The sequence below is a fragment of the Leptosomus discolor genome, chromosome Z, assembly GCF_034619465.1.
Source record: "Leptosomus discolor isolate bLepDis1 chromosome Z, bLepDis1.hap2, whole genome shotgun sequence".
In the NCBI taxonomy this organism is placed as follows: domain Eukaryota; kingdom Metazoa; phylum Chordata; class Aves; order Leptosomiformes; family Leptosomidae; genus Leptosomus; species Leptosomus discolor.
In genome coordinates, this window is record NC_141419.1 from 35,421,192 (window position 1) to 35,439,254 (window position 18,063).

General features: G+C 40.7%; 1 protein-coding gene across 2 annotated transcripts in view; it reads left to right on the forward strand.

Annotated features, from left to right (window-relative positions):
• The window catches only part of CEMIP2 (cell migration inducing hyaluronidase 2), a 37,354-nt gene extending 27,093 nt beyond the window's left edge, over positions 1–10,261 (forward strand). For both annotated transcript variants that reach the window (XM_009959067.2, XM_009959068.2), the window contains 9 exons: positions 939–1,116; positions 1,604–1,819; positions 2,507–2,715; positions 3,240–3,425; positions 4,595–4,814; positions 5,401–5,499; positions 6,655–6,803; positions 9,196–9,302; positions 10,050–10,261. In XM_009959067.2, coding sequence (XP_009957369.1) covers positions 939–1,116; positions 1,604–1,819; positions 2,507–2,715; positions 3,240–3,425; positions 4,595–4,814; positions 5,401–5,499; positions 6,655–6,803; positions 9,196–9,302; positions 10,050–10,246 — 1,561 coding nt within the window. In that variant the 3' untranslated portion in view covers positions 10,247–10,261. The remainder of the gene's footprint in view (positions 1–938; positions 1,117–1,603; positions 1,820–2,506; positions 2,716–3,239; positions 3,426–4,594; positions 4,815–5,400; positions 5,500–6,654; positions 6,804–9,195; positions 9,303–10,049) is intronic.
• The last annotated feature ends 7,802 nt before the right edge of the window (positions 10,262–18,063 follow it).

Below are 18,063 nucleotides of genomic sequence, written 5' to 3' on the forward strand. Positions count from 1 at the left end.
AACTTGAGGTTCCCATCTGCCCATTTTTCCAGCCTGTTGAGGTCTGTCTGGATGGCAGCACGACCCTCTGGTGTATCAGCTGCTCCTCGCAGTTTCGTGCCATGTGCAGACTTGCTGAGACTATACTCAGTGCCATCATCCAGATCACTAATGAAGATATTGAACAAGATTTGGCCCAATATTGACCCCTGGGATTCACCACTAGTTACAGGCCTCCCAGCAGACTTCATGCCACCACCTTCTGGGCCCAACCATTCAGCTACTGTTCAGTCCACCTCACTGTTCTCTCATCCAGCCCGTACTTGATGAGGATCTCATGGGACACAGTATCAAAAGCCTTACTGAAGTTTAGGCAGACCGTGTCCGCTGCTGTGCCCTCAGCTACCAGGCCAGTCATTTCATCACAGAAGTTTATCAGGTTGGTAAAGTGGGATTGCTCCTTGGTGAAACCATGCTGATTACTCCTGGTATCTTTCTTGTCCTTCATCTCCTTGAAACGGTTTCCAGGATAAGCTGCTCCATCAACTTTCTGGGGATCAAGCTGAGGCTTACCAGCCTGCAGTTCCCTGGGTGTTCCTTCTTGAAGTTAGAAGTGGCATTTGCTTTCCTCCAGTCTACGGGCACTTTTCCCAGTCACCATGATCAATCAGAGAGCAGGTGGTGGTATTCTCCTGCTGTATTTCCTGTATTGGGAAAGGCGCGCATTTGCAAATGGACAGTGATAGCTCTTCTAACAGGAAAATTCGAAAGAGTGGGGGATTTTTTGACTCATTAGGTGGGAGCAGAAACAAGATTTCCTCTACTAATATGTAACCTGCAAGTCATTCTCTTAATGTTGTTTCCTTGATTCCTCTGTGAGGAAATATATTTATGACACAGATTCAGGCTTATCATAAGTTTTGTTACAGGACGCTATAAATATTTGCTTGCATTAACAGGACATTTCCAATCAGAGGATTTCAAATTTATGATGGACCTGTTCACCTTACCAAGTGCACATTCAACAACTTTGTGCCAACGCCAGACAGATTTACCAGTGCAGTTGGATTCTTGATGAAAAATCCATGGCAGATGACACCAAAAAACAACATTTCTCTTGTGAAGTTTGGTCCGAATGTAAGTTTATTGCAAGTTTTCTTTTATTCTTGCAAATGGCTTTCAGTGTTCTTGCTGTATGTAAAATAAACATCCAAGGGCCCTAGGTCATCTTTTCCATACAGCCCTACTCCAGAGTTTCTGTCTTGGTTGGAAGTCACCCAAGGTTATCCTTTGTCTCCCAAGCAAAAAATAATACCAAGGGAGATCTGGGATATATTGCAATAGTGATCTCTTTCATGGCTAATGATAAAGCTGAAAGGAGATTTTTGTAAGGCTTGATATATCCTTAGTAATGAATTTTCAGTTGCAAATATTAACACTTCACAAGCAAGAGCTGGCCTGAGCCCACTACTAAAAATCGAAATGTCTGTTTTGCAAGATTGCCTGTCCTTGCCGTAAGGTTTTTGGTCAACTTTGTCAAATTCTTGTATTTCTGTAGGTGTGCAAGTGTTACTTTGTGCTTCGCCTCGGGAAAATAAATAAATATTGTAATTGTTCTTGCTAGGTGTCTTTGAAAACCTTCTTTGGAAAACCTGGTCCGTGGTTTGAAGAAGGCGATCTGGATGGTGACAAGAACTCAATATTCCATGATCTAGATGGTTCAGTGACTGACTACAAGGATACCTATGTGGGCAGAATAGATAACTACTTGATTCAACACCCCAAATGCATGAATATTACAGAATGGAGTGGAGTGGTTTGCAGCGGGACCTATGCACAGGCTAGTACTCTTGTAGCTTTCTGTTGGGACAAATCTCGGTATGGACAACTTGTGGGGACGGAGGGTGAATGTAAGAACTAAAAATCGTCTGTCTTTGGATTTAAAAATTGTTTGACATTTTAAAAATACTTTTATGCATATTACACTCTTCAGCCAGTTGTGTGTATCGTGTTCCCTTCAGCCCACAAACTGCGAGTACAGTATTAGATGCTGCAATGTAAAATCGAATTTGTATGCATGCATGCCATGAGTTCTATGTTGCAGCTGTATCTGCTAAAACATTTTTGTATTGGAGGTATTTTCTTCCACTGGAGTGTTCTCTCTTTTTTTTCACAGAGTGCGTTTTAAGGGGCTTTTTTTCCCCCTCTTTTTTTTTTTAGTGGAGATGTTAAGTACCTCCTTCTGAATACAAATCTCACATAGGTGCGATTCCCATCCAGCTTCCTATTCTATACGAGTTTGGCCAAGTACCAGAGCTGATCCTCTCTCTGTATATTTTTTTTTTCATTTCCCTCCCTCCCCTTTTTTTGTCTGTAAAATGGGCAAAATCTACAATAGTTTTTCAAATAGGGCTCTTTAGGAGGTATTTGTGTAGTGCATAACTTGCATCATCAAATTGCAGCGTTTTGGCTAATAAATGTGCTGATTATTTTTCACTCTCATTTCCTTTTCCGTAATGTCACGTAGGTTTATGTCCAAACCTGGAATGAACAGAATCTTTCCATGACTATTGTACGCGATGAGTACCCAGCTAATCCCATGGTTCTTCGAGGTATTAATCAGAGAGCTGTCTTTCAACAATACCAGCCAGTAGTGATGCTTCAAAAGGGCTACACAATACATTGGAATGGAAAAGCTCCAAATGTCACTTATCTTTATCTCATTAACTTCAACAAGTATGTTTACTTTTTTTCATGTCATTGATCCATCAGGCAGTACTGAAGTAAAGTCATGGAGAATTAACATGCGTGAAAGTTTGCGACCATCAGAAAGACTGGATCTTGGGTGGGGTTTTTTTTGTAATTACAGACACTAAAATACGAAAAGACGACATTAAGCAATAGACCTGCACCTGAATTTAAACTTTTGTCCAGTACAGTGTTTTAAGGAAAATCCTTCAGGGAAGAAAATGTGCAAATAGTGCAGTTGAGCAGAATTGGAGTTGAATAGTTTAGCATACTTGATTTTGTTCTGAGATAAACTTACTAAATGTCTAAAGTATAAAATCAGCTATGTCCTGGGAGTATAAAAGTTACTGTAACATTCAATGAAACACTTAGTGTAGACAGGGGAAGAAAGATCTTCCGGTTGAGGGTTTGGGAGCTTTTTCGTTCCTGTTTCTTTTTCAAGTGATATGTCGGCTGCATATTGTCATCTAAACTGTTCCTATAGTGAATCATACATTTTATTTTGTTTTCAGGAATGATTGGATTCGTGTTGGTCTTTGTTATCAACCGAATACAGATTTTGTAATAGTATTGGAAACCTTTCAAAGGCGCTCATCTGCTCTGTCAAGCAAGGTAGAGCGCTACATGCCTATATCTTCAATGATGGAGCTCGAAAAGAATCGATCAGACAAGAGGTTTTACTTTGACAACAGTACTGGGTAACTCCTTATAACTTGGCCTTACTGGAAGATGTTGTTTAACCTTAAAATGTCCAGTTTGATATTGTTAAAAGCAACTGATTGAGATATCTGCATAAGACGAAAGCTATTGCAAAGAAGCCCAAAGCTTATTTGAAAGAATACTTTGTGTGACTTTGAATCTCCAAAGTACAGTGATTGTCATTGGAGTACTTTTCCAACAGCAGCAGAACTGCCACAGTTATTTCCTACCCCATGCCTGGGGAAAATGTGGTGTCTGGCGTGCTGCAGAGCAGTGTCTTTCAGGAAGAAACTTCTGAGTCTTCAAAGAAAATTTGTGCCTTCTTGATAGACTGACAATTCTAGAAATTTCCAAGAAGTTTACTGTTCCAAGAACATTTTAAGAATATATTTCTGAAAATCCTAATCTGTTTTCAGCCTTCTCGAAAGTACTTAAAAGTCCTTGTCTCCCTTTCAAAAGTACTGCTGACAGAGGCCACTGAGATCCTTCTCAGAGGTTTAAGATGTGGTCAACTTTTAATAAGTCCTACATACAACTTGTGTGTTTTGTAAATGCTGATCTTTAATTTATAATTTGTTCTCTTACTTATTTTGTTCCCTTATCTGCTCCTTTCCCTGTCTAGTAAATACACAGATCATTGTAGCTCTTGAAAAGAAATTGACATTTCTTTTGTCTAAGAGCTACAGTGATAAGTCAAATAATTACCAGTCTCTGTGTACCATGAACATTAATGACCACTACCCCCTAAACTGCATTCCCAGGCATTTGCAACAGTACAATTACATTGTCCAGTGCTGGTGGGTGAATCTGAATATCCAAACAGTTACTGCCGGGTAACTGCAAAGATCTACGATCAAAGAAAATATTTATGCTCTGCAGTTTGCTTTTTGTTTCCTGCAAGCCACTGATTCAAGGAGTGGCTGTACTTTTCAAAGCGTATGCCTTCATAATGATGTCTCCTTTAATTGTTGGGAATTTCAGATATGTCAGCAGAGACTGCCTAACTCTAGTAAACTGTAAATATTTTGACAAAGTTTGTACAGTGGTGCAGAAGTCAATACTGTAGTGTCTCTGCTTCTGAAAATCATGAAATATAGCTGTTAAACCTTAACATAAATACCTGTCTTTCCAGCAATTGATGTAGATTCTTTTTCCCTCTTTTGTGTAGATTACTGTTTTTGTTTCTTCAAGCCAAATATAATAGGGATGGTCACAGTTATTGCTCATCTCAGGGATGTGAAAGGATCAAGATTGTGACCAAAGATTCAGGAAAAGGGATCAGTAACTGCATGGCAAAAGCTTATCCAAAGTACTACCAAGTACCAACTGTCATCAAGCAGATGCCAGTAAAAACTACTGTACCATGTACAAAATGCGGCACAACTCAGGTAAAATAAAATAAGCAAAAACTTTCATGAACTGTATAGCTGATGTTGCTGTGTACTCGCTTTAAGGAAGAATTTCAGTCTTTCAGCACAAAATACTGCACCTACCAGTTTGTGATGATCACGTTGTTAATCTCATTGTAGAACCCTTGTAGCACAAAGGTTTCAGTTTTTGTTCTTTGAAAAATGCTGCTTCACCTCTCACTGAGTGCTACGGGTAAGGGACATGGGTAGATCTGATGTCTTGTACTACAGTCTGTGTTCCATGTAGGGTAGCTTTGCTGCAGAGATCTATATGCTGTTGGCCAACCTTCTCTCATCTTTTTTGGATCTTTGCTTGTTAGCGTGAACTTGAAATTGCATTATCTGTTTTAGCTGTACAAGCTGAGAAAAATACTGAAAGTAAGGAATAAAATGGGTTACACTATACGTCACGATATTTATTAACACTCTAGTACCATAAATAATGGTATTTGGACAAATGGATGCATTTGCTCTGGAGCATGGGTGGTCTGTTGTAAATTGTCTGGCATGATAAAGTGTTGAAGACATGGATATATGTACTTAACGTGCTTTGTTTGATATTCAGATGGTGTTCACCAGCGATCCTCACAAAAACTACCTCCTTGTGCAGATTAATTCATCTGGTAAAAAAGAGATAAGCAGAGGTCAGCAAGCATTTATTTCTGTAAGTATTCTTTATGGTTTTCTTTGCATAACTATTTTTTTTAGCAGTTTGTATGACAGTGGTTGTACAGCTCTACATAATGCTGGCCTCACTTTTTGAATGAGAAGTGTTGGCTCATAGTTTAGAAACCATAACAGTCAAAAAAGCTGATGTTTTAGCCTCAGAAAATGAGGCTCCAAAGCTTCATTTTGTATTCGAATACTTTTCTGCTGGAAAGAAAATTGTACCAGTAAGGGAGAGTTTAAAATCTTCAGATTCATATTGAAATCTGGATGGATATTTGTTTATTGATAGCTACTTTTGGAAAAAAAAAAAACCAAAACAACCTGTTAGTTAAATCTATATTGTTAAAATCGTTTTTGTGCTGACAGATCGGTGAGTTAATGGAATGAATTCAACCCATTAAGCTTTGCTGAACTCTTTCAAAAGAGTAATTACTAAAGAATCCATAGAGATTTCTGTATTTGTTTTGATGCGGTCCTGGTATGCCTAGTGATGTGATACTCTACATGAAGTAGTTTATGTTGACTTTTCTGTTCGGATGCTGAAGGAGGCATGCATGTGATGCTGAAATAGCATTTGCAATCATCCTTACACCACAGAGCTTAAAGTCTGTATGTGGCTTACGTTCTGCAATGTCAGCATATTGTCTTGATTGAAATAGCAAAACTGTCCAAGTTACTCAGACAAATGACAGCTGAGCAGAATAACTGTGGCAGCTACAGACTTCTATGGTAATGTATGTGCCACATCCAAAGCAGTAGGAGTGTTCTTTAGGAAGAAACTGGGCTGCTGCAGACAGCTTGACTATACTGTTGCTGAGAAGTCCAGGTGTTCAGCTAAATCTGAATTTTAGCTTCCTGAAGCAGGAGCAATGACTGAGGCAGGTGGTAAGTCACCTGAAAGGTATGATTTCCCAGTAGAAGCCAGGGGCTGAAGGCTCCCGTACCATTTCAGAAGTCCTACTGAAAGCCTCACCTCAAGGTGGAAGATGAAGAGATGCTACAGAGAAGCAAGTGTCTGTAAGGAAATTAGTACACCACTGTGTCTAAACAAGATGAAGATTAACACTGAGTGCAGTAGAACTGCTGTTGGATTCATACTAATTTTAAAGAAGAAAGAATAATTCTTCTCTCTTTTTCGCCTCCCATTCAGGTCAATGACACTATGTTTTCCTTCAAGGAAAACGGTGTACTTATTGTTGTAGTTGATGCCTGCATTGGCACAGTGTCGGGGAACAAATTATTTTCTGGAGCAGACATTAAGCATGTAGATGGATATTTAAAATCTGGAATTCCACAAAGGTACGTGTAATGAGCGTTTATTTCCAGTATGTCCTGTAAGCTATAGCTCTGCTCTCTAATGAGGATTTAAATAATGATGCCTGTACAGGAGCACTGAAAGTGAGCAAAACATGTACCTAAGTTGAGGGGAAAGAAGAAACATAGGAGCATTTTAACAGGCAATTTCACAGAACCTCAGAATGGCAGGGGCTGGATGGGACCCCTGGAGATCATCTCGTCCAACCCTTCTGCTCAAGCAGGTTCACCTACAGCACATTGCACAGGATCGCATCCAGGCAGGTTTTGAATACCTCCACAGAAGGAGACTCCACAGCCTCCCTGGGCAGCCTGTGCCAGTGCTCTGTCACCCTCAAAGGAAAGAAGTTTTTCCTCATGTTCAGGTGGAACTTCCTGTGCTCCAGTTTGTGCCCATTGTCCCTTGTCCTGTCGCTGGGCACCACTGAGAAGAGCCTGGCCCCATCCACTTGACACCCACCCTTCAGATACTTATAAGCATTAATAAGGTCCCCTCTCAGTCTTTTCTTCTCCAGGCTAAAGAGCCCCAGGTCTCTCAGCCTTTCCTCATTGGAGAGATGCCTCAGTGCCCTCATCACCTTCATAGCTCTGCCCTGGACTCTCTCCAGTAGTTCCCTGTCCCTCTTGAACTGGGGAGGAGAACCTCCCTCGACCTGCTGGCCACACTCTTATTGATACACCCCAGGACACCATTGGCTTTCTTGGCCACAAGGGCACATGACTGGCTCATGATCAACTTGCTGCCCACCAGAACTCCCAGGTCCTTCCCTGCAGAGCTGCTCTCCAGCAGGTCAGCCCCCAGCCTGTACTGGTGCATGGGGTTATTCCTCCCCAGGTGCAGGACCCTACACTTGCCCTTATTGAACCTCATTAGGTTCCTCTCTGCCCAGCTCTCCAGCCTGTCCAGGTCTCTGAATGGCAGCACAGCCCTCTGGTGTGTCAGCCACTCCTCCCAGTTTTGTGTCATCAGCAAACTTGCTGAGGGTGCACTCTGTCCCTTCATCCAGGTCACTGATGAATATGTTGAATAAGACTGGACCCAGTACTGACCCCTGGGAGCACCGCTAGCCACAGGCCTACAACTAGGCTCAGCACCTCTGATCACAACCCTCTGAGCTCTGTCCTTCAGCCAGTTCTCAATCCACCTCACTGTCCCCTCATCTATCCCACACTTCTTAAGCTTCCCTATGAGGATGTGATGGGAGGCAGTCTCAAAAGCCTCACTGAAGTCAAGGTAGACAACACCCACTGCTCTCCCCTCATCCACCCAGACAGTCATGCCATCAGAGAAGGCTGTCAGGTTGGTCAGGCATGATTTATACTTGGTGAATCCATGCTGACTACTCCTGATAACATTCTTTTCCTCCACGTGCTTAGAGATGACATCCAGGATGAGCTGTTCCATCACCTTTCCAGGGATGGAGGTGAGGCTGGCTGGCCTGTAGTTTCCCAGATCCTACTCCTTGCCCTTTTTGAAGACTGGAGTGACACTGGCTTTCCTCCAGTCCTCAGGCGCCTTTCCTGTTCACCATGAACTTTCAAAGGTGATGGAGAGTGGCTTAGCAATAGCACCTGCCAGCTCCCTCCGCACTCGCAGGTGCATCCCATCAGGGCCCATGGATTTGTGAGTGTCCAGTTTGCCTGAAAGATCCCCAACCCAATCCTCCTCGACCAAGGGTGCAGTCTTCCTTCCTCCAGACTTCTTCCCCTGTCTCCAGGGTCTGGGATTCGTGAGGGCCAGCCTTAGTAGTGAAGACTTAAGCAAAGAAGGCATTCGTTAACTCTGCCTTCTCTGTATCCTCTGTCACCAGGGCAATTTGAGTCTTATTTGAGAAAACAAAGCGACTCAAATTTTGAACACTTAGAGTTTTCCAGTGTTGCCTGTCTTTCAGCTCAAAAAGAATTTATTTTTCCAGCTAAACACGTAATAGCACTTCTTTGCTTAAAACAAGAATAACTTTTTGTTTAATAAGGTCACTTAAGGACACTGACAAGAATTATATGACAAGCTATCATTGTTCTCTCCCTGTCTAGGGAGAAAATTAACATTTTACCTTTCTTGAATGACAAGCAGTGTCAGAAAGAACAACATTCTAATATTCGAATTTTGGAGCAATATCTGAACTTGATTTTTGATACAGTATGTTAAACTATGTTTAAATAACACTTTCCAATGATTTCAAAGTTAAATTTAAAAGTCAGTTTAAAAAAAACTTCTGGGTGGGTGCTTTTCTAGGTACTGCTGTCATGAAATCGCATGGCACGAGTACCCTTAAGCAGGTGGACTGAGGCCAGCTAGGTATAAAAGCACATAGCAGAATATTTAGAAGACTTTGTGTTTGTAATAGCTGTTGTCTCTGCACCATTTCTGCTGCAGGTCTATCGTTCTCCTGAGCACAGGAGGTGATTTAGCAATTCCTGCTAATTTATCGGAAGCCTTACTGTCCCTGGGGACAGCCAAACCGCCTTATCTTCAGAGCAACGGTTGGTGGAAATTTTGCACGTTTCTTTGACACCGCCTTAGTCTGTGTGTTTATGTTGGCATGGCGGGTTTCTCACAGGGCGTGTGAAAAGTATGCAGCTGGCAGAGGACGGTTGCTGGTTTGCAGTGGTTTAGGCTGCTGCATTTCAGCCCTTGTTGAGGTGGGGGTGGGCAGCCCTTTAGCAGATGGGGCAGAAAACCCTTGCCATTGCCCAGAAGGGTGTTGTGTGAAGCTCGCTGCAAGCAGAGAAGTGACAAGCGGTTCTTTGCGCCTGTGGATTACAGAAAAAGTCCCAGGCTTTTTTTTCCCAAGGCCTGTATTTTGTGCCTCATCCAGTGAATCTATTTTTTAACAACCTCCCATGCCAGGCTAGAATTGTCTGTTCTAACAAAATTTGAAGGTGCAGATGAGCAGCTGTTGGTATTTTGAGGGATGATCACTTTATAGGCCACATGGGGTAGCTCATCCGTTGAAGGCCTTGGCACAAGTCCTGTCTGAGAAAGTAAGTTTTATAACTGTCCCGATAAGCTGTGTTTTCAAATTAAGATTCCAGAGTATTTAATACTGAGTATTGAAAAAGGAAATTGGAAGTATTTCCTTGTGAGGTGCATGTGAAGCTAAGAGTGGATTAATGTCCTGAATAATTTGGGGGGAGAATTTCAGAGGATCTGTTCTCTTCCCAGCCAGTCCTGTGTTGTGCTTGGACAGGCTTGGCTGGTTCAGTAACACCGAGCTGTTTTTGTCACAGGAAGCCTGGCCTTCCTGGGCTTCAGAGGAAACTTTAAGCCATCCTGGATTAAGCTGTTCACTGGTCCTGCTGAGCACAGGCTCGTTCAGATAGAAAAGTATATCCCTTTACAACTGGAAGAGTATGGCTGCACCAGAGCAATCAAAAGCCGACGGAAAGACCTTGAGCTTCTGAAGAAGGCTACACGATCTCACTAAAGACTAAGATGTACATAAAAGCTGGGGAAAAAAAATGTGAACTAACTTATTTTTTAATTTATGGCATTTTAAACTATATTGTTATCCAAGTAAATCATGTTATTGTCTGACAGATGTTTGCCAGCATTGACTGCTTGAATGCCAATCTGAGCACCTTCTAGTTGTACAAAATATTAAAGAATTTATTAGTATTTGTATAAACAGGTTTCAGAGATTCTTCAGATGTTTGTTTGTATTTCCTGTAAACAAGTTCCTTCGGTTTAATACTCCTTTTGTATGTTCATAAAAGCCTTAAATTTTTGATAACAGGTGTTGGAGTGCATCTTGGATTACTTGAAAGATTAACATTAAAGTTTCCATAAACAGCTTGAACTGGTCATTATAACTTACACATTTTCCCTCAGCTGTTTAGGTGTTTTCCTGAGGGTTTATTTAGCAGTCAGCTCAGTTACATTCTCAAACTGCTTTCCAAGGTGTTAAAAACGAATTTTCCTTATGCATCCAGCTGACTCAAGTGGTTTTAACTGCAGTAAATTTTTTGCTTTGGTGTATGAAAGAGGGAGAGTCGGGATTCAAAGATCTAGCCCGGGGCTGGGTGGGGACTGTGTACCGTGCAACAGAGTTTAACAAGGCTATGTGTACTGGCACGGCATCCAGAGCAGAAAACGACGGCCCTTTTTTGGGGTCTCTGTTTCCTATTCACCCCTAAATATCCAGGTGTCTGTAAGAGTTACTTCAGTAAACAGTCTGGGTGTTAAGGCTGCAGTCTTGGGTACAACTTGACTTCAGCTTTTTTTTTTTTAGATTTTAGCCAGAAGGGCAAAGCTGAGATACTGTTATTCTCAAATTGTTACGTAACCAAGCTTCTACTCTTGCAGTGATTTTATTTTTTTTTTAATTTATTTTTTAAAATTTTTTTCTAAGGCTATCCCAGTTCTCACTTTTAAGGGAATGTCAAGTGCTCTCAGTTCATTCAGGCACATTTTATCTTTTGCCTTAACTTTGCTTCTTTTAATACATTTGTGTTGCTAGTTCCTGTTGATTTTATATTAGGTCTGTTTGATTTCTTTTGGTTTTGTTGCAATTATTTGACCCTTTCTGCAGATAATGTGAAAATCATTTAGCAGACCGTAGGCACAGCTGCCCTTTTTGAGGATCCTAGTCTTTGAAATTAAATTTTAGAGGCTCGAAAGATGCATTTCATAATAGGGAACAATAGGTGCCATAGAGCTAAAATGTGGCCGTGGTTCTAATAAAACTGACATAGTTCCTTCTTCTTGTATATGTTCTCATTCATTCTAGCTGGTATAGTGTATCTACCATTCAGAGATGCTTTGTGCGTTGAATTCAAAATGGAGTGGCTGTTGGAAATTAACTATATGCCTGTCTTCTCCAAAGAAGTTGAAAAACTGTGGGGATTTTTTTTGTGCTTTAAAGGAGAGGAGGCACAGTAGCAGATCTATTATTCTGTTCAATTAAAATATGCTACCTCAGTGATACAGTTAGACTGCCTCGTCTAGTCTAGTTTCCTAAGTGAGAGGGGAGGGGAAAGGAGCACAGCACAAGCGATGAGCGATGATGTTAACAAATAGATGACTGATGTTATTTTTACTGTAAAACCAAGCCAAATGGATGATTGTGTATTTTGCTGTTGTTTTGATGCACAGTGCTCTTATAATGTTTAAAAAAAAAAAAAAAAGGCATTTTGTTAGGGGGGGTGTGTGGTAAATCTTTAGCTGTATTGTTTGGTGTTACTAATGCAGGGCAATGTGATTTAAATGCTCTGAGTTGCAGTAGTGATAGTATTTGGGGATTAAAATGGTTTTAAGACTTCTGCTGTTCCGTGGGTCGTACTCAGCAGAGAAATTCTGAGGTAGTGACCTTCAGGCTTGTGAAGTTGGCCATTATTTGTAAGATTTTGCTGTTCAAAGCCATCTTGTAAAAATTTTAGTTGGAAGTGTTGAGGGTAGTCTGATGTAGGGCTTACCGATGGACAATTGGATGTGAAGTTGAGGTATTTTCTTTTGTGTAAATTTAAACACTTGATAAATAGCATAAATAAATTTTTTGCATCTGACAAGGCAATAAAATCTTGGGTCTCTTCTGTTCTTGTATCAAGTAATTTTGTAGTGTGTGTTGTGTGAATACTATAAACTCTTTTATTTCAAACACCAGTAGACCTGTGAAGTTTATGGAGTGTATCCTACTGTTCATTCAGAGACAAGTCGGGAATACTGGGAAAGGAGACTGGAATGGTGACTGACGTTGTGGGCCTGTCCCCAAAGTCTGTCATCTTAAAGTCTATCTGAGCTGCTAACCTAGTGTAGAGCTGTTTCAGCTTGGTGGGGGTCAGTGCAGTAGTGTGATCTACTTGGGGGCATCTTACCCATGTCTGTAACTACCCAGTGGAGGAGTGAAGAACGTGGAGTCAGGCTGTTCTCAATGGTGCCCAGTGGCACAGCACAAGAGGCAGTGGGGGTACACATTGAAATGCAGGTAATTCCACAGAAAGAGAAGAAAAACTTTTGCTAAGCAGGTGCTCAAGTACTGGAACTGATTGCCAGAGGTGATGCGTAGTCTTTGTCTGTGGAGGAGCAGCTATAGCTGACCCTGCTTCAAGACAAATAGTGTCCTGGGCCATCTCCAGAGGTGGCTGCCAGCCCAGGTGCTGTTCTGGTTGTGTGCAGTTAAAATTACCAGTGTACCTAGTCTCTCTTTTCCAGTACCTTCTCAAAATTGCATTTGTTTGAGCTTTTCCAAGTAATCACTTGTCCACCGCTTCTGGTAGTACTTGTTCTAGCACTTACAGGAAGGTTCTGTCCTTTCCTAGAGTTCACAAACATATTTTCTTTTCTAGTGTCTTTTTTTTCCCTGTCTTGTGCTAGTTAAAATTCTAAAATAATACTCGGTGTTGCAGTATGTCATGGTCCACTCAGTGGACTTGTGATGTAAGGCCACCTTTGGCTTGAGAGAATTTATGAGGTTTTTAATTACATGACCTGGGAGTACTGCAATTTTGCATATTAAAGTGTATTAAGAATATAACTTGTTAGAAAAGAAAAAAAGGCTTCTCTGGCCGTTGACTTACATGACTGGGAATTATGGGACTGGCAAGTCATAGAAGTCCACTTCTCCTTTTTTACGTGATGGAACTCTGAAAAATAAGTAAGTGTTGGATATTACAGGAACAATTTTGGGAGAGAGCAATATGGGGATCTCTTGAAATCAGCCTAGCCTTTTCTGATATGTCATTTTGTGCCTGCTCTTCTGTCCTTCCCTTAACCCATACTGAAAAAATTCAGCTTGTGCTTTTCTTGAATGATTTGTGGTTGTCGCATTTAGTGTACTAGTGAGAAGTTGGCTTGGTCAGATCACAGAGAAATTTCAAAAGTAATAAGCCTGTGTAAACTTTGTCCTTAAAGGCCAACTTTTTCACTTTTCCGATTTCTGTTGTATTTAAAAGTACAAAGCAGACTTAATTGCCATGCCTAGGAGACAAATTCTTTGTTTCATCTTTGTCCAACTTGAATCGGGTGGCAGCTGAATATCCTGATTTACAGCTTTTTCCAAGGAAATGTTCTTAAAGACAGGCTATTGCATGTTCTATATAGAATTTATTCTAAAGAGAACGTAAAACTAAAGTGATATTTCAGGATTATTTTTGTGTATGTGCAAGTTTATAGGTAATAATCCTGTACTAGAACGGCTATAAATGGTTAGAAATAGAACTATCTCTTTCCAGTGCAGCATTTCTGGTGACATTTTCAACAGATACACTAGGATCAGTTCAGGGTGTGTTTTGTGTAATTGGTAGCTTTCAGGGATGGATCTTAGATGATGATGTGTCATCTTTTTAATAATCTGTGAGATTTTTCATTAGAAAATGGTTTACTCCATCTGCAGGGTGTGAGCTATGATCTAACAGTTTTCTTCCATCTCTGGTGCAAATGACTGGTGCATGTTCTCAGTAATAGCAGACAACACCACAGTTGTCTGGGTCTTATTTTATTTCTGTTTCTGAGAAATAATTCTATAATGAACATAGCTCAGTAGTATATATTGCACATTTCTGCTTTTAGCAGTTTTTTAACTAAAATTAACTAATGTAAATCTCCATGTGGCAGCATGTTCTGAGTTAAATTTTTCTTCTTAATGTTCCTATATTGCTACCAGATTTTTCTGTCCTTCACAACAGTGAAATGCAAAGTATTAGAAGATAAGAGTATGTATACTCCCATGAGTCACAGCAGCATGCACAATTGCCATTGGGTTCCTTCTGCTAGCTAGCAGACAAATGTAAAACGAGAGCTCATGTGAGGCTTTAATAGTTGGACATGGAAGAAAACAAATGAAAGTTTAAGAAAAATTTGTTTGCAATCTCTTTTCCCTATAAGCCGTACACACATTTTGCCTTTCTCTTTGTAGGGACAGGGTTCTCCTCACTACTTCCCTTTCAGTCCATATTGGGATGCTGCTCTGCTTAAATGTCTTATTTCTGTAGAATTTTTCGTTTCTGTTGTTGCCCATGTTTTGCTGCCGGTGGGTTTTTCTGAGTAATTGTCCATCCTTCTCCATTGGCTTTGTTTCCAAAGCATCTTGGGGTATGGGTTGGACCTTTGCTGTTTTCCCACCCTGTAAGTCTACCCAGCCTAACTTGAGTTTCAAAATGTAATCTGTCTCTTTTAATGGAGCCTTTACTCAAAATATACTTCTTCTATTAAATTCTTTTGTCCCCGTGACTCACATTGTAGCAACATGTTCAAGATCAGGTACATGCACAGAAATATCTTTTGCAAATAAGCATCAGGTGTGGGGACACTGCCTGTATCAAATGGAAGGAATTAACAGCACAGAACTTGTGTAAAAATGTTGATGTCCACTCCCTATTTTTGTGTCAGTGTTGCTTGCTGAGCATTAAACAGGGCCTTTGTAATTTGAGAGTCAAGGTGGGTTTGAGTTCTTCCATAGCTTTGTGTTCAATGAACCAGATAAACACTTTATGCTGCAGAGTATGGAGTTAGAGAGAGTACCACTATGAAGCTTAGACATGTTGATAGCCACTCTTTATAGGAATAATTGGCTGGGTTTTTTCGTATTATACTTCAGTTTCATTACTTTCACGCTTAAGTCATTGTGTACTCTTCCCGACCCCCCTCCCACCCCAGGCAGTCCTACACCAACTCTGACATCATTGTTAATAGTGACATAAAGGCCAGTTTCTAAAATAAAGCTAATAAATTAAGTTCACACTAATAAGCGTGTGCCTAACAGTTGCTGATAATACAAGTAGTAAACCAAGGTCTTAAGTGAACTGCAGTTTCTAGATTTTCATGTGTTTAATATTTGAGTGTGTAAATAACTGTATTAATGTATTTCCCAAAAGTAGATCCTAAAATTACAAAAATATTTTTGTGTGCAAACAATTCCCCTCTTTGCCTGTGAAAGCCTGATGTTCAGGATCTATGGAAAGGTAAATGACATTACAAATTGCCAGGAATCTGTACCCAAGTTGTTAAGGAAGGCTGTTGCTGGAGGGCCCCAGGACACGAAGCTTCAACACAGAGCTTTAATAGGGAAGCAAATGCTCTGTTAGGAGCACAGTGTGTTATAAGTTTGAGTCTAAATCATGTGTTGCCTTTCATATACATACACTAAAACCAATATGTGAACCTACATCTATAGATAACCAAATTCTGATCAAGCATGTAAAAGACTCAAAACAATCTGTGGCTTGATTGTAAACATTAAGAATTCTCAGAAATGTTGTGCAAAAGTAATAAAGTTGAACTGCTATTTGCTAGAATATACCTGCTATGTGACAGTACAGAGTGAGATGACATTTCTCATTAGGCAGAGACACAACGATATAGGTGCAGGTAAATCCTTGATCTCTAAAGGCAGTCATTGCCCTTGAAATCTTTGTAATTTTTTAAAGTTGTCATCCCATAAATGCTTTAACCTGTGAATAATCAGCTACATGAGCTTAAGGTCATAGGAACAACTGTTTCAATGGAAGTGTGTTTTTTTGTTCATCAGAATTGTTGCAGAAGTAATTTGGCAATTTATACCTAAAGAGAGTGTTTAATTCTGCTTTTCTCTTTGTAGTCTGTTAACTGTTTCTTTAACTTACACTTCTTGCAAACCAAGTTCTTGCATTGTACCTGTAAAGCTACTTCTTACACAATTAATGAACAATTATGTATAAATAGTTTAATTTCCAGCCAAGTAGCCAGAGCTCATCCAGAAAGCTTCTTTTGTTGTTTTATGTAGAGACTGTCCCAGAGAAAATGTGGAGGGATCACAGAATACCCAGAAAGAGACCTGACTCATCATGGAAGAGAATGAGTTTAGGAAAGAAATGTGTGTAAGTGCTGGTATGCTTTTTCTGTTCCAGATAAAGTATGTCACAAACAGGAATGGGTTCCCGTGCAGGAAGCAGCTTTTCCGTACAAGGGGCCAGGGAACAGAGTGTATTAGGCCAAGGCAGTGGCAGAGCAAACAAAACAAGTACAGCAGCTACTGATTTCCTTCCTCTGTCATGCCACAGCATAATTTATTGCAGAACTGCTGAGAAGCAATTACTCCAGCTTTCAATACAGTTGTCACCTCTGATTCAGATAGACAGTAATGCGTGCTCTCATCCTAACAGATACTTAGATCAAAAGGTAACAGCTATGGAAAAACAAATGCAGGCAGCTGAATAGACTTGCTATCAAAATAGATTTCCCTGAGATAGTACCAGAAAAAGGGAAGTTCTCTTATGAAAGAAATTGTTCAGGAAAAGATTAGCATGAAGCTATGGAGTGCATTGACTGAAGGAAGTTACGTTTTTGTACCTCCAGTTAGCTAATGCTCATGAAGCAAGAAGCAATACGATGTGCAAAACCAAAACTTACCCCTACTGATTTCACAAGCACTGCCAACAGATGCAGAAAAAGCCCTCCCATGCGTATTGAGGTCTCACGTGCAGAGGAAACATCCACAAGCTCCCACAAGAGAAACAGGGGTCACACCTGCCTGGCTGGAGCCAGCAGCCAGTGAGAGAAAGGATGTGGCTAAGCAGTCCAGAAATATAAGAAAATCTGTAGCCAAATATTTTTGAAGTGAAACATTTTGGAGTGAGGCTTCTTGAAGCACAACTTTCCTTGAGCCTTTCAGGAGCATTAACTACTACAGGGTATGTCAGACCTTGGGAGGCTTGTGCTTATTTGCAAAACGTGGTTTTGGTGTGTCTCAGCTCAGCCTGTAACAGGGAGCTAACAGGAGCCTGTCTGGGAGGAGCAGTCACTTGCTGGGATTGTTTGCAGCTCCAGTGTGCATGGGCCCAGAAGAAGCAGTGCCAAATGGCAGGGATCACATACTGCTTTACTACTTGGCACTGCTCCAGCAGATACTGTAGCCTCTTAACAAGATCTCCCTGCCAGGCAAAGCAACAAAGAAAGGCTTGCCATCACATTAACTGATTAAGGTGAAGCTGCTATAATGAAAAGGGGGTCACTTTAATTAATGGGTTATGTGAGCCTCTAAATTGAAATCTCAATGGAGGGAATTAGAATAACCTCTGGGTCAACTTAGTTGGAGCTATCTGCTGAGCTTCATATTAAGAAATGTAAAGTGTGTGTTGTGAACACAGATGAAAGAGTATCTTGGGTGGGAGCACTGGGGAAATGAAGGAAGAATTAAGAGACAACACAAATTACTGAAGAAGAGATTTTTCTTGCCTCTTAGCTTCCACTCCATCTTAAACATTAAATTCCAGATGTTCCCCACAGAAAATCTCCAACAGATGTCCATCTTCAAACAAACACCTGTGAGTA